Raw genomic sequence first — 18,059 nt, 5'->3', positions numbered from 1 at the left:
GCTTTACAAAATGAATTTCAATAAAAACCTTGATATCATTGCTAAAAATGAAGAGAGAGAGAGAGAGAGAGAGAGAGAGAGAGAGAGAGAGAGAGAGAGAGAGAGAGAGAGAGAGAGAGAGAGAGAGAGATTCATAAATGACGTTTTATGAGAAGGATATGGAAATAACGAATAAATAAATTTGGTGTCAACTTTTAAAAAAAGAAATGCCAGTATTTTGGGCCACCACTATATCTCTTCATGTATATATGTTATTCGAAAATGAAAGTAGACTTCTAATTAAATATACGATAATTACTATGCGATTGAAATCTGAGTAAATTTTATGGACATCACCTTATACCTAGTGTATTCCTACAGGCTTAAGTAAGAACTCTTGTGCAGCCGTTTCAGAGTTTATTTAAAAAATTTGTTAATTTATAAGAATAGATATTGTGAATATACATGTATCTATTTGGTGAATACAATGAAGCGCACTGAAGTGGTAAAATTTTCACTGTTTTTAAACGTTCTGAATGTTTTGAACGTCAAAAACATAATGACACGCCCATATTTTACACAAAAGAAATATGGTGTAATGTTTTAGGTACCCCATTCTCCAAGCAATATGAGTTACACTGAAATATTAAAAAATTAGAAGAGAGAGTTAGAGACTCCCTGCTTCTGTAAAACACAAATTGCAACGAATATGTACATATTTTTGAACTTGTCATGTCTATTGAAGTCATTCAATTTAGACCGTCAATTTCATTGGTTATTACATTTATGGAAAACCTGTTCTACAGGTATTCGAATAAACAAATTGATCCTCCATTTCTAAAGAAATGGGCGTGTCATAAGATGACAATAAACTTCTGATATAAAACGTATCTTTTATTCAATGCTGTAATAATTTCATAAAACTTTCATACAAGGAGAGAGAGAAAGAGAGAGAGAGAGAGTTTGAAGCACTAGGTTGGATCTTATACTCTGTTATTATTATTCTCTGAACTTTGTGACAAAATTGCACCTAGGAATTTGGGAGTAATTTACATGGCATATGACAGAATATTCAGTTTTCATATCATAAGATTTCCAGTGGCCATCCATGCAAGTAAATAGTGAGTCCAGACAATGAGGATTAAAGGTCTGGCGGTACCGTAATAATACGATGAGAGAAACTCACTCCTTAAATTAAGCCGTCCGCGCTATTCATTGTTAACACTCAGCTGATTACTCAGCTGTTCAAGGACGCTAAAGAAGCTGATGTCTTATCAACATTCATCTAAGAATTCGGGTCGTTGTTGCAAAACTGCATTTGAATTTTTGACACATTTCTGAATCTAAATAAGAGAACGGCTGTTTATTAGCGCTGTGTCTAATTGGGTTTAAAATGACATTAAATATGATAAGGTTTGCCACCAATTCTGTATGCATGTAAGTCAAAGGGATATATTAAGTGGAGTTATCTAACTTGAGTAAGAAGTGACTTCAATTATGCAAATTTCAAAACCTTTTGCTGAGGTGAAGTCAAAATTTGTATAAAAGGACATCATTGAAGGGTGGTAAAGGGCAAATTCCTCCGCTGTACATTAAGAGATCTTGTGCTAATTCGAGGAAAAGATCTGAATTGCAATGCAAATGGTACTCTTGAGTTGCACTAGTAGACCTTGCAATGCTCCTAATTGGAAGTGTTCTTGGAATTCCCTCCCATCAGCCTTTCACTACACAGTGATAAAGTCAACGATGTATATATATTGTTGTTTTTTCATCACACGATGCATTCTGGTCCTGCAAATCAGTTTTGGACAAAAGCAACAACTACAAAACATTGCAAGTAAAGAAATAAACCTCAAATTTTAAATGCAATCGGCATTGTTTGACAATTCAACTTTATTAAAATCAGTTTTCCATAAACCATAGATGTTTATTGAAAGTATGAGTGATGCTGGTTGATTCCTGGTTTGCAAATGACCTATCTAACACAAACTGTCAAATATTGGGAAAAGATGAAGAAAACATTTCGATCTGGTAATATTTTGGCTGTACTGTTCATTAAAATTATGCACTGTTTTTACTTCCAGTACTGATACTGACTGCAACCAACATAATACAATTTTAAAACGAAAAAAATATCTATAAAATTATGACGTTTTGTCCAATGCTAAGTTTTTTTAGAAGGTATTTTTAACATCTTTACGTAAATGGGTCAATATAAAAAAAAGCAGCTAAATGTGTCACTTCTTTGTAAAATCCTATTTCTTATTTTCTCCCAATTTTGGATTGTTGCTTTACAATCTATGACATCTGTACTTTCTATTTACTAATAGAAATTTTCACATAATTAATTTCATTAAAGTTAATGGATGATTTTATCACACCAATCAGCCAAATTCATGCTGTCAATGCATGGAACTTTTCTCTTCAAATAAGGATAAATACGCCAAAAATTATATGAAATTTTGTCTGAAAAATCATGTATACATAAAATAAACGTTAAATAGAATATATCTTTGAATAAAAAAATATGAGCCCCACCTTCCATTTAACTGATACAGCATTTAATATGACTTTACAAGAAAGTTGTGTCATTGGTGTTACTATTTTTGTTTTTGCTACAAAAGAGTTATCATTCCTGATAAGAGAATATAAACAGTCCTAAGTCATATTACATCACTTCTCACCAAAAACAACAGAAACTGCTCCTTGATATTCATGATCAGAACATATTAATGGACTTCAGAAGTAAAAAAGTACACTAGTACAAACTTTTTTGTCAGTGGTGTTTCCATCGTTATTTCAAAACAATTTTAGATATTCATTGAACTCTTTTACGAAAGATGTTCTTTAGGGAAACTAAAAGCAATGTTGACAAAACTTTTACTTTATCCAGGGTAAATTAGAAATATTAGATCATTTTATGACTAATACGTCATTGGTGTTATTCATTGGCATTACTTTCTAAAGTTTAACACCAATGACAGGAATGGTTACACCATTGACAAAACAAGTACTTTTGGAGGCAAAATATATTCTTCTTATATTGAAAAATTATTTATTTGTATTCTACTTTGCAAACCTAATTTATGGTATTTAAAAGTAATTTGATTTATTTTCCAATAAATATTTTTTTTCCACGTACGGATGTTTTAAATATCTGATAATGCCAATGACAACTTCATAAATATATTTTCCCTTCTGAAAAATTCACTGGCCATGCATGAATGTCAGAATTTATCACCTAAGTGAAGTAAAATTAGTCAAGTTTAACTTAGTTTGTATAAATCTCTCTACGAATAGTTAACTTTTATGGTAACACCAATGACTGGTGAAGTAACACCGGTGACAAGAGATTTTGATTAATACATTAATACATTTTATCAAGTTCTCTAATAGAATGTGGGATTTAAAACATCATATCCTTCACAATTTTAACAAACATTATTTTTTTTTCAAACCAATGATTAACAAACACTGCATATCTCTTGTCACCGGTGTTACTTCACCAGTCATTGGTGTTACCATAAAAGTTAACTATTCTGTCACTGGTGTTATTTTCTTTTTGTTATAAGATCATTTTAAGTATGAAATCCCAGAAACTTTTTTCATTTTTGTATGTTAGCCATTCAGTGTATTCTGTCTTTCACATGAAGTTTCATGTTATAGTATGTTTAAATGCTAATTGTTAAGTGCTAAGTCATTAGTATTACTAATTTCGATCATTGGTGTTACAGTTGAGTCAGTGGAGTAACCAACCTAAAAATTGTTATTTTTTACTTTTAATAAGTTTAAATGTAAGAAATAACTTTATATTACCTAATTTCACTCCTTGAAAAAAGTCATAAATTATGTTATTTTGAACTGTACACACATGGCACCACATTTACAGCATTTTTTAGTGTGTGTCTATTTATTTTTGTCTCATGTAAATGTCCAAATATCATTGAAAACTTAATTTTTATCACTGGACAACGATACTTTTGGTCTTATCAGTAAACTTGAATAATCCTAGTACATGTTTATCATGGATTGCATTCATAAGTTTTTGAATTGATTCTATACAACAAAATTTTATAAGGTAACACCAATGACAGAAAAACACAATTTGATAACTTTTACGAGAACATTCTGAAAAAAATAGCTTCCCTACTGTTTGCTAAACATTGTTTTCCCAAAATATTGTGCAGCTTTATCAATTTAGATACAAAAAAGAAACGGAAATATTTAATTGTATCTCCAATTTTCATATGAACCATTTAGCTGCTTTTTTTTATATTGACCCAAATATGATTGTGTCTCATTTATTTATTTAATCAAATAAAAGATGTCCAGTGTATGTACCATAAAAAATTCTACACCGTCCCATTGAGTTTGAATCGGGATATAACAAGGCAAACCCCTTTGGTTGTTCATATATGTGGTTCCTTCTATATGATACATAATACTTTATTATACCCCCCACTTGAAAAGCGGGAGGGTATATAGTAATTGGTATGTCCGTCTGTCTGTACGTCCGTCCGTCTGTTACGCTTTGGGGTACCCATCTCTTATCCGCAACTCCTCTCATACCGCTGAAAGAAATTTGATGAAACTTTCACAGAATTTTTATTACATATTGCCATTGTGCACCTCCTATTTTACTTTTTGTTCTGACACATATTTTGAGTTTCCCACAACAAAACATGGACACTCCATTATATATGAGCTCACTGCTCACAGTACCTCTAGTCATAGCTACGTTTAAACAAATAAAGGTATATTTTTCAGATTAGATTAATGTCCTTATGATTTCGTGCTCGGATCAAGGTGAACGTCTCTGCACCTTTTCCTCAAGTCACAATAGAAAGCAGAGAGGGATTTTTCTATGCAAAGAAGTTTCCTTTAAATGCTGGTTCACCCCCCCCCCCCTTTTTTTATTGCCTTTTATCGAGCCAATGTTTTTTTTCTTTCACTCATCGCACTATGTGTGGAAGTTGCCTCCCCCTATTAAAAGCCATAATGGTATGATATTGTTATTATTTTTTTTATTGCTTTGAGTACATGTATACACTTCAAATAGAAGAGATTTTTCTTAATCATATAATTTATTTCCTTTTTTTATTTATAAATAATTGTAATTAAAACCCCTGAAAGTTTTGTTTTTGAAGCTTAAAGCTTAGTCAAGTTTATTGAATACATGTTCCTTTTACCCAAAATGTTTATATCATCTCGACAAGAAATTCTGGAATTTCTGATAAATAACTATACAGATGTAAACAAGGAAATTTTCGCGTTTTTTTTTTTTTTTTTTTTTTTTATAAATTTTTGCCACTTTCACCCTGGTTCCAAATGGGCAAATTTAAAACAGGGCAAATTCAAGACAACATTGTCTCTGTGATAGAACCATGTCTGGGAAAATTTAAAACGGGACAAAACAGTGAGCAAGTTTTAAAGGACAAAAAATAACCCAGGCCTCTTCATAGTAATCCTTTCCTCCCTTTTCATCTCAATAATTCCATTGATTTATATTCATAAATAAACAAAAACAAATACTCTTAAAGTTTGCATATCTCCTTTATCAAAGCATTATGTGCTTTTCTTTTTAAAAGAGCTTCAAAAGGATGATAAAACATATACTAAGGAGTAAGGACCATTGTCTGCAATATATACATATCCAGTATACAGCATACACTAAAATAATTATTACTGGTTGATATTAAGAAACCTTGGAAACATAAAACAACACTTTGATATTTAAAGAAAAAAATTAAAAAATAAGGTAATGTAAGCAAAAGCAGGTCCCTGAACCAAAGACATCATCTAACTACAAACAATAGGTATTACACACTGAAACTAATCACACTCCCCCCCCCCCCCCCCAAAAAAAAAAAAAAAAAAGAGAGAAAGCAGCACTGGGTAAAAAATGCACAGCTTTACTTCCCCTGAGAAAAAGTAAAACTACGAACTATAAAACAATTTCTGATTGTAAAAACACTGCATTAAATAACATGAATTGACACTTACCTGGTAAATTTTTATGCATTACACATGTCACAGAGTGTTGCTTCAAATTAAGACAATCTTCAGAAATCAAACTCCTTGTTGAAAAATCAAAATTATTTCAGATACAAATTTTGGCATTTTGCTTATTTGAGCAATCATAAAATTAGATATAAATATTATACTAGAAAACTGAAGGCAAAGCTTTTAATACCGTATAAGTGGAAATTTTAGCGAAACAAAATTTAGCGATTTGTCCTTAAAAGATGGTACCGTAATTTATTTTTAGTGAGAAGTAATTTTAGCAATTCTAAAATGCTCCCTAAAAAGCTATTACAAATTAAACACAGTTTATTTTTTAGCGATATTTAATTTTAGCGATCTCAGAACCCTCGCTAATAATGCCAAAATTAAAACATCCTCGCTAAAAATTCAGCAATTTGCAATTTTCCTAAAATTACCCAAAATATAAAAATACTTTTATTATCTTAACAAATATAAGTGAAGATCCTGTATTTTTCCAAAGAACTATATGCGGTACATAATGCCAAAATTTTTGAAAACTTCCTCGTGCTGAAAAAAAATTGTACGAGAAATATAAGTTAACAGAAAATATTATAGTTCCAGAGCTGTATTCACAATTTCTGTTGATACAACCAAATGGACAAAATTTCAACAATTTAAGCTTTAATATCATGTGTGTTCAATTTTCCTTCTACACATTATATCAAAATTTTAATCCTGAACACACACTATAAAAAATACTTTTATTTTTCTGCAAAATTCATAAAAAACTGAAATTTACGTCATATTTGTGACGTCAACAAATATATTCAGTGCTTTGAAGTCAGCATATACTCCCCTGTTTAAGGACTTAATTAAATATTACTCCATCAAAGTTTGATTTTGGGGGGCAAGTGTTGGTTAATACCGCATATAGTTCTTTGAATAAATTAACATATTGCATATACATGTGCATCTCTAATGAATGAATCAACCCCAAACAAAAGTACAAATATTAAATAATAGTCATCTTACATAGCATACATAGTAATCCTTTACTACTACACTATAAGCAAACTGTTGAAAGCAAATTTTATAAGAAAAAAACACCATTATGGTGAACAAAGAAACTTGCTGTGAGTTTCATTATTCCCGTACATGGTAATGAGACATGTATCTATAAATTATCTATAATTGTATAGGATAATTGGAAATATGGATAAAACTGAAGTGATTTTGATTGCAGAGGTTCACCATAATTGTGTTGATTTAAAATTCTAAGTAGCCTCTTGTCTATATCTAGTGATTTGTATTACAATTATACACACAATTCCTCATAAATAGTCATCAGCCAGTGTAAATTAAGGAGAAAAAATAATCATTCTTAGAATGCACTTCTATATAAAAAAAAAATCATATTCTATTAGAATAATTATCATTCATTTCAATGACATTCAAGAGAGAAATAATTACTTTGTTACATAGTAACATTCATTAAGTCTCTCAAATACACAACATTTTTAAGATATTATAAATAACTATTATAAAAAAGAGAATTTCCTTGTTCAGTGTAAGTACTTTCAACAGATACATGTACATATGCATAAATTTCACAATTTCCTTTGAGCAGAAACACCTGAAAATTTTGTTTTATCAGGAACCTCAGTTGTGAAGACCACACACAATTCCGGAAACAAATAACATGGTTGATAAATGTCTAGACACTGTAAAAATTGAAAACAAATGAAGTAATAATCAATTGTTGTTGTCGTCAATTGTTGTTTTCGGCTTCCAGGTCTGATGCCGAGGTTGACATACTCAGGGCCGGCAGTCCCGCGTTAGGACTGAGAAGTCCTGCCGTTTTCAGAATTTTCTCTGTTTGTTCTCGCTCCACTGCAAACACACTCTTCTGTCCAGTCTTGAAGAAATCAATTCTGAAATGATGCATGAACAAGAATTTCAACTTCAAACTCGAAAAAAGTTTTCTAATGACAGGCTCACACTAAAGATTTTCTCATCCTTGAAAATCGATTGTGTGAAAAGTACTTGAAATTACCAGTTGCTGAAATATAATCCAAATAATAATTATTCCACTAGCAGCATTCCAATAAAAGGAAATTAACTGTATAATTAAGATTCAAATTTATTAATTTATTTTTTCCTTTTCCCCCTTATAAACTACTTATAAACTTCTACCCAATATACAATACTATAAAGTGCAAAACTGACGTCTACAGCATCACTTGTTTGAGAAAAGATTATGAACTCAAAACAAATTTAAAACATATTTACAGTTAGACTAGGCGAAAAAATTATGACCTATACATTTATGTCTTGCATGAATGATCTTATATTTTTTTTAGCATTTTTATTCACAATGTCAAACAGGTATTATGCATCATAAATTTTCTTATGCTCTCATTTTGTATACATATATTTGTGATAAAATGTTTACATTGCATTAAAAAGAACAAGAGGCCCAAGGGCCTTATAGGTCACCTGAGTATTGTGTAACAACTTTCAAACAATTGAATTTGGTTCGTGTTTTAAACCAGAGGCCATGAAATTTACAATTTACAATTTTGGAAGAGGCACCATTGCTTATCATAATTATTAACTTAGCATGCTTACTCTATTTACTTAATACCCAGAGGTAGATCAGAATAACAAAGAGAAACGCACTTACACTTTATACCCAGTTGTGCATCTCACCCTAAAGGCACCACTGACCCATGGGCCACATATTTCAAAATTTTGCAAATTTTATCATAAAATGGTTGATTAATACCAAAGAGAAGATTTCAAAGCATTAATTTATTTTCAGACTATGTAACCCCCCCCCCCCCCCTCTGACCCTGGGGGCATAAAAAAAACACTTTGCTAGATGCACCTTTCTTCATCATAAATAAATATATACTTGGATCATTGGCATAAAACCCAGAAGCAAAGGAAAATATTTTCAAAGAATTAATGTATTTTAACTATATAATCAATAGAGCCCCTCCCTAACACCAGAACCCCTAACCCTGGGGCCATAAAATTCACAAATCTGGAAGAGGCACTCTTGCTTATCATAACTACATGTATGTTCTTAGTTAGTTTATTTAATACCCAGAAGCAGAGAAGATTTTCAAGGAATAAATGCATTTTCACTATATAATCTATAGAGCCCTGGCCTAACACCAGAACCCCTGACCCTGGGGCCATGAAATTCACAAATCTGGAAGAGGCACTCTTGCTCATCATAACTATGAGTTTAGTTAATTTATTTAATACCCAGGAGCAGAGAAGAAGATTTTCAAAGAAATAATGCATTTTCACTATATAATCTATAGAGCCCTGCCCTAACACCAGAACCCCTGACCCTGGGGCCATAAAATTCACAAATCTGGAAGAGGCACTCTTGCTCATCATAACTATGTGTTTAGTTAGTTTATTTAATACCCAGAAGCAGAGAAGATTTTCAAAGAAATAAGGCATTTTCACTATATAATCTATAGAGCCCCGCCCTAACACCAGAACCCCTGACCCTGGGGCCATAAAATTCACAAATCTGGAAGAGGCACTCTTGCTTATCATAACTATGTTCTTAGTTAGTTTATTTAATACCCAGAAGCAGAGAAGAAGATTTTCAAGTAATAAATGCATTTTCACTATATAATCAATAGATTTTGCCCTAACACCAGAACCCCTGACCCTGGGGCCATAAAATTCACAAATCTGGAAGAAGAGGCACTCTTGCACATCATAACTATGTTCTTAGTTAGTTTATTTAATACCCAGAAGCAGAGAAGATTTTCAAGGAATAAATGCATTTTCACAATATAATCTATAGAGCCCCGCCCTAACACCAGAACCCCTGACCCTGGGGCCCTTAAAATTCACAAATCTGGAAAAGGCACTCTTGCTCATCATAACTATGTGCTTAGTTTGTTTATTTAATACCCAATTGCAGAGAAGAAGATTTTCAAAGAAATAATGCATTTTCACTATATACCGTATAGCGGGTTATTTTAGCGGGGTTTTAATTTTGGCTTATTTTGGCATTTTGATTGTAGCCCGCTAAAATTATTGTCGCTAAAATAGTCAGTATATTTTAGTGTTCATCTGTGAAGGCCTGAAACCCTGTGTCCGCTAAAATAAATGACGCCAAAATTATAAGCATACCTTTGAGAAGGCAAAACGCCAAATTTTATATACCGCCAAGAAAACCCTTATACGGTAATGCATATTTAGCCCCGCCCTAACACCAGAACCCCTGACCCTGGGGCCATAAAATTCACAAATCTGGAAGAGGCACTCTTGCTCATCATAACTATGTGCTTAGTTAGTTTATTTAAAACCAAGGAGCAGAGAATAAGATTTTCAAAGAAATAATGCATTTTCACTATATAATCTATAGAGCCCCTCCCTAACACCAGAACCCCTGACCCTGGGGCCATAAAATTCACAAATCTGGAAGAGGCACTCTTGCACATCATAACTATGTGCTTAGTTAGTTTATTTAATACCAAGGAGCAGAGAAGAAGATTTTCAAAGAAATAATGCATTTTCACTATATAAGCCATAGGCCCCTCCCTAACACCAGAACCCCTGACCCTGGGGCCATAAAATGCACAATTTTAGAAGAGGCACTCTTGCTCATCATATCTATGTGCTTAATTAGTTAATTTAATACCCAGGAGCAGAGAAGAAGATTTTCAAAGAAATAATGCATTTTCACTATATAATTTAAAATCCCCGCACCTAGCACTAGTACCCCTGTGGGGCCATGAATTTCACAATTTTGGTAGAGGACTCAATCCTCATTACATTCATTCCAACAGTTTGACTGCTTGATGTCCAGGAGTAAAGTAGAAAATTTTTAAAGATTGCAATAATTTTAGTTTTTGGCCCCACCCCTCAAAATTTTGGGGAAAATGAAATACACAATTTTATTATCCCCTCCACCCATAAATGCTGTTTACCAAATTTGGTTGAAATTGGTTCAGTGGTTTCAGAGAAGAAGGTGAAAATGTTCAAATGTTGGCACACGACACACGATTTTGACAACGACGGACGAAAACGGATAGCAATAGGTCACCTGAGTTACTCAGGTGACCTAAAAATAAAGCATCAAAGTTTCAAAGCATGTAGCTTAACATAAGCTCAAGATATATAACCAAAGTTGGGCTTATAACTATATTATTTTGTAAACTAATACATGTACTGGTATACATTCTCTCTCTCTCTCTCTCTCTCTCTCTCTCTCGTTACTAAATTCTAAAATAATTAACTTTTAACTTTACATGATTGAAATACTTTTATTTCAAAGATATTAAATGAAAAGACAGAGAAAGAGTAAATGAACAAGTTTCTCTCTACAGATCAACAACATTTATAACAGATACCCTTCCACCAAAGATTCAGACTCAGATTTTCAGACTATAGCAATGTCCTGTTTATAACAATATATTCAGGTGGGTTTCTTTTTCCATCAAAAAAGGTTTTAACCTTCAATTTTTGAAAAGGTTCATAAGTCCATATGTCAGGAACGTGAATCACAATGACATCTGCTGGGGTGTGAGCAATGAACCAATGAATACATGCTCAACACAAGCAATATTACATGTACCACAACAATCCATATTTATTTCTGTGATACAGCTTACAACCAAAATTCAGTGATTAAACATTTCCTTCAAATTCATAAATATTTACTCTGATCTAAATCTCAAGATACACTAATTTTGCATTATTGTATAAAAAATGTAAATTTTTGTGCAATTATCTTACTTGAATTTACATGAGTGCAATACTTTTAAACAAATCTGTTTTTACTGAGCTCAAGTCAACAGTTACTGTTTTCTGTGAATCACACATTCAAGACAGGAATAGGAATAGTGTCACACAGTTACATGTAGTAGTAAGGTTAGCAACACAAGACAAAAGCACCACCAAATTCTAGATGTACATGACTCTTATAGCAAGAAGCTCCCGCACAATTACATTGCCCATCTGATAAACCGGCAATAAATTCGGACCCAGTGGAGTCACTGTGTGCAAGATCGTTTGGCCAATAGGTAGTTGGAGCCTCAAATATTTCAGTTTTTGTAACATGCCAATTGTTATTCATCAAAATTTGCATTTTATTTCAAAAAACAAAAACAGAAGTAAATTTCATTTTCATTTATTAATTTTGTTAATGTGAAAAAGCTTTTGGCATCCAAAGCAGAGAAATTTTACACAATTATAAATGCATGCATATACAATGTAATCTGAAAAGATCGTTTTTCCATAATTTCCAATGAGTAAAGGCCAAAATCACCCCGAAGTAGTTCACTCAGTGATTTCTACTGTTGCTGTGTTAAAAGTTTTATTCCTCCATCCTACCCAACCTTACAAAAGAAATACAAGAGGCCCATGGTTTTATTCTCACCTGAGCACTACAGTCGGAAAAAGTAAGTTTTATTTTAAAGTTTAAATAAAAGTACTTTAGGAAGGTAAAAAAATCATGGATTTGCTATCTTAAAAAAAATGATTTTTAAAGAATTTTCCTATATATATCTTAAAAAACTTTGGTCAGCCATTCGATACCCCTGGGGGTCATGATTTGAACAAATTTGAATCTACACTACTTGAGCATGCTTCCATATAAATATGATGAATTATGGTTTTGTCATTCTTTAGAAGAAGATGTTTAGGAATTTTCCTATATATTTCTAACCAAAACTTACATCGGCCATTTTGGCCCCGCACAATTGGACAAACTTGAATCTACAAAATTATGTTCATGCTTCCATATAAATATGATGAATTATTGCTTTGTCATTCTTCGAAGAAGATTTTTAAAGAATTTTCCTATATATTTCTATGTAAAACTTTGTCTTTGAAATTTTGGATATTTCTCGGGGGGGTCATGATTTGGCCAAACTTGAAACTACACTACCTGAACATGCTTCCATATAAATATGATGCATTATGACTTTGTCATTCTTGAGAAGAAGATTTTTAAAGAATTTTCCTATATATTTCTATGTAAAACTTATTGCCATCACCCCCGCCCTAGTAACCCCCGTTTAAATTTACACTACCTGAACATGCTTCCATAAATATGATGAATTATGACTTTGTCATTCTTGAGAAGAAGATTTTTAAAGAATTTTCCTATATATTTCTATGTAAAAGTTTGCAAAACTGACGTCTACAGCATCACTTGTTTCATGATTATGAACAAAACTTGAATCTACACCACCTGAGCATGCTTCCATATAAATATGATGAAAAATGGCTTTGTCATTCTTGGGAAGAAGATTTTAAAGAATTTTCCTATATATTTCTATGTAAAACAGGTCGGCCATTTTGGCCCCGCCCTCATAAATTTTCTTATGGGTCATCATTTTGTAACATAATTTGTGATAAAATGTTTACATGCTTCCATATAAATATGATGAATTATGACTGTCATTCTTGAGAAGAAGATTTTTAAAGAATTTTCCTAAATATTTCTATGTAAAACTTTGGGCTTATAACTATATCATTTTGAACAAACTTGAATCTACACTACCTGAACATGCTTCCATATAAATATCTCTCTCTCTCTCTCTCTCTCTCTCTCGAGAAGAAGATTTTTAAAGAATTTTCCTATATATTTACATGTAAAACTTTTATTTCGGATTTTGGCCCCGACACCCCCGAGAAAGGTAATGATTTGAACAAAGTTTCTCTCTAATCTACAACACCTATAACATGCTTCCATATAAATATGATGAATTATGGCTTTGTCATTCTTGAGAAGAAGATTTTTAAAGAATTATTCCTATATATTTCTATGTAAAAAGGTTTTAACGGCCATTTTTGGCCCCGGTTCATAAGTCCATATGTCATGGAACAAATTTGAATCTACACTACTGGGCATGCTGAGCATATAAATATGATGAATAATGGCTTTGTCATTCTTGGAAAGAAGATTTTTAAAGAATTTTCCTATATATTTCTATGTAAAACTTTGGTCGGCCATTTTCAGTGATTAAACATTTCCTTCAAATTCATAACATAACTTGAATCTACACTACCTAACATGCTTCCATATAAATATGATTGAGTAATGGCTTTGACATTCTTGAGAAGAAGATTTTAAAGAATTTTTATATATATTTCTATGTTAAACTTACTGTTTTCGGCACACATTGGACTCGCCCTACCAATGGGGGTCATGATTTGTACAAACTTGAATCTACACTACCTGAGCATGCTTCCATATAAATATGATGAATTATGGCTTTGTCATTCTTGAGAAGAAGATTTTTAAAGAATTTTCCTATATATTTCTATGTAAAACTTTGGTCGGCCATTTTGGCCCCGCCCTAACCCCGTGTGTGATGATTTGAACAAACTTGAATCTACACTTTCAGGATTTTGTAACAAGCCATCTTTCCTGGCACAGTGGTTCTTGAGAAGAAGATTTTTAAAATATGCCACCAAATTTTCATTAATTCCCAATTTCTCCCTTGAATTTTGGCCCTTCATTTGAACAAACTTGAATCCCCTTCACCCAAGGATACTTTGTGGCAAGTTTGGTTGAAATTGCATGCATATACATGTCATCTGAAAAGATCGAGGTATTTGTGAATAATTTCCAATGAACAAAGGCCAAAATCAAACCCGAAGTAGTTCACTCTTTGAGTGATTTCTCACTCTGATCTGCATGTGTTAAAAGTTTTATTCCTCCATCCTACCCAACCTTACAAAAGAAATATTAATGCTTGAAGCTGATATCAATTTCAATGTTTCAAATACTAGTATCACACCCTAATAATTCATGCAATATTTTTTGTGGGAAGGTTATGTCTATAAACCAGAGAAAAGACAAGTCAACATCACGAAGGAAAAGTAGGCAAATGAATGTGATTAAAACTACATGGATTGTCTCCAAAAAAAATTTCAGGGAGCATTCCCTAAACACACAGGACTGAATGTCCCGATGACTCAAAAAACTTTTGTACAGATCTCAATAATATAGAAAAGAGCTCAATGTTTGTTATTTCCTTGCAGATATTTGCACCGATTCTGAAGTCAGAGTAAAGAACACCTCTTAAGATTTGATGCCTCTTAATATAAGCTCATCTCGATCCCACTAAACACATGTCTAAGAACAAGTATACATGTAAAATCTGAACAATCTGTCATATTAAACATTGTTAAATAAAATGTGGGGGTTTGGCCCCATTGATTAGGATCATGGAGGGCACGTATTATAAAATTCATACTTTATGTACCCTTTGATGTTTCGACTATAATTACAACACAATGTATTACATGTACTTCAATTGAATGAAAATTATGCATCAACATCAGTGAAGAAGCTTAAAACATTCAGAACTCAAAAGACGAAACATGTAGCACAGAGCCACAGGGGGTGACTAAGGTGAAAATATACATATGCACATTATACCTTGAAAGGAAGATTGTGTACACTTCCCTAAGATACAGATGGAGCTGGATTATTTCTAGAAATTACATATTAATGATACTCTCGGAAAGTTACTGAAACAGTGTGTGAACTACCATACTATACACCAAAAAGACACATACATGTAGATGAACATAAGTGTGTTATTATGTCACTGATATTAATGCCCTGTTCACACGGGGGGGTTAATTCGAATTAAATGTAAGCTACTGCGAATTAATTTTGAAGCCACTATATTGGTATATGTATGTCATATAAATCTGCTCTGCATGATACATGATTTGAAAATGCCTTATTGAATAGCTTAATTACCGCTAAAATTAAATTTTAATTCCCATTATTTTACTTCACATTAGGTGTTGTGTGAATGCAATTCAATTCCCATCAATTTAATTCACATTATTTTACTTCGCATTAATTTACTGCCAATTAAACTCTCCGTGTGAACAGGGCATGAATATTGGCCATGAAATTGTTTATTTTGTACAGAAAAATCAAGGGAATGATTCACTAATACCAGAAGTGCTGGTGAATTTTTACTTTTGTACCTCAGTCTCCAACATCCAAGTCTAGTAGATGTCTATGAAAAGAAATCTCTTCAGTGATCGAAGTACATTCACATTTTTACATTTTCGTTTTTGGATACATCATTGAAACATAAAACAACTGCCAATTAAACTACTGACACACCTTTGTTCAACTAAATTATTTTTTTCTAGTTTGAAGTTGGTACCAGAATATTTCCAGAATTCTAAAAATATAAGAATTCAAAATAACACAAATTTACTTGGTTAATCTTCAACTGTAAAATGTTCTGAATTCTCCAAGCCCTGTTACCTCAAATTCAACAGGCAATGGTACCCCACACTTAGAACAAACTTACAAAGTCTACCTTATCATCAAAACAAACTATTCTATAGCTTCTCAAATCCACAATCCTTAGGGCAGAGTAAGACTCCACTCCACCTACCTGTCATATATAATCCCGTCCACTCCATTCTGTTTCAGTGTATTAATGGCGTTAGAATCATTATTGTCCTCTCCCCAACAGAAGAGAACCAGTCCGGCTTCTTTCACCCTTATAATTTTGTCCATATTTTGGAACAGCGTGGAGGTGAGAACATCAATTCCCTGACAGAAACAATAACAAAATCAAGTTCAGTAAGTTCTTTTTAATCTTTTTTTTTTTAAATCACCATTCATTGCACTGTTGCACTTATCTATCTGCATGTTACACATTTTTAAAGTTGGTTGCAATTAAAGTAGACAATGCAAATTGTGGGTTTTTCCTGGGCACATTGCAAATAGTTGATGCAGGTAAGTATGGATATTGAAATAAACTATGGCCATATGAATAGTTTCTGTATGACTATTTAAATATAATCATGTAAAGGGGTTTAATTTACTGAGTAGGAAATGTATATATTATTTGGATGAATATCTCATTCATTTCATGTATCAGAAATCATACCAAGAGATTGGAAAAGGTAGCAAAATGGATAGCCATATCTATAGACCTGGTCCTTAAGTCCAAGTATGGGACATATTTCTCTTTATCTTCTCCATTGGTGAGGAAAAGTGTGGGATATTTATTCTGCTTCCTTTGCAATCTGAAATACAGGAATATCTATATTTATCATATACTTAGTGGTAAATATACCGATTCTGCACGGTGTGATAGGGGTGACGTCACAATACCCCATATCACGGACCGGTCTGAAAAGCCATATCACGTATCGGACCGTCGGGCCGAAAATCCATATCAAACCGGAAGTAACGTTTGTATTAAGTTTAAAAGTTAATTTACTTGATTTTATTTAAATATTCATATAAAATAATTCTTTAATGACATTTGTGGTCTTATTTTTTTTTTTCAATTACCTAAAATTGGCTCTATTAGATTTTAAAGAAAACTCACTAACAAGCACAAACATTCTTCAACCACCATATGTGAACTCGTATATGAAGTATTTTAAATATATGATAAATAGAATACTACATACTAAAATCCATATCATATGTCACATCAGCCCTCGGGCCCCATATCAGCCCTGGGGCCTTTGGCCCTTGGGCTGATATGGGGCCACTCAGGCTGATATGACATATGATATGGATTTTAGCATGTAATATTCTCTATGTATACGTTCAGTCTCCCAAGAAATAATTTATTGGCTACAAACAATAGTGGAAAATCTGTATGACACACTGTTTTAAAATAAATTATAATTATTGTTACATCTGAGACTTTCTTTAAAAAAAATTTATTTGGCATATTTATTATTAGACAGGTCAAGTGTATATGTAGCATCTCATGGGCAGTTGCTAAACCACTCTGTCCTGACGACTTTGAACTACACTGAAAAAAAGTCACGTTTAGGCATTAAAAGGGGTAAAATATTACACATGTATATTCTTGCATGAAGACCCATTTTAAAGTCTCTCCTGATAATTTTTTCTTAATCCTAGGGTAAGAGACAACTTACAGAGTGCAAATGTCTGGATCAAAACTAGAGAAGACAACTCGACGCCGACCTGCTGTCTTCATCACAACCCTCAGTATGATGTCAATATATTTGTTTCTGTCGTGGTAATTTATTTCCTCAAATTCCCCATTCTACAAAGGAAAAACACATACACTGTAGTTATA

At 32.6% G+C, this 18,059-nt stretch overlaps 1 protein-coding gene across 1 annotated transcript in view; it reads right to left on the bottom strand.

Moving 5' to 3' along the window:
• Positions 1 to 18,059, bottom strand: part of LOC134268365 (glycerophosphocholine phosphodiesterase GPCPD1-like) — a 47,694-nt gene that overhangs the window by 4,251 nt on the left and 25,384 nt on the right. The window contains exons 16-19 of the mRNA XM_062750608.1: positions 17,896 to 18,026; positions 16,884 to 17,022; positions 16,383 to 16,543; positions 7,751 to 7,895 (exon numbers count right to left, since the gene is read on the bottom strand). Of these exons, the coding sequence (XP_062606592.1) occupies positions 7,751 to 7,895; positions 16,383 to 16,543; positions 16,884 to 17,022; positions 17,896 to 18,026 (576 nt within the window). The remainder of the gene's footprint in view (positions 1 to 7,750; positions 7,896 to 16,382; positions 16,544 to 16,883; positions 17,023 to 17,895; positions 18,027 to 18,059) is intronic.

This window comes from Saccostrea cucullata, unplaced genomic scaffold, assembly GCF_032062105.1.
Source record: "Saccostrea cucullata isolate Sc308-1 unplaced genomic scaffold, CSIRO_AGI_Scuc_v1 ctg2336, whole genome shotgun sequence".
Lineage (NCBI taxonomy): Eukaryota > Metazoa > Mollusca > Bivalvia > Ostreida > Ostreidae > Saccostrea > Saccostrea cuccullata.
Note: the sequence above shows the minus strand (reverse complement) of the source record. Positions and strands in the feature narration are given on the sequence as shown.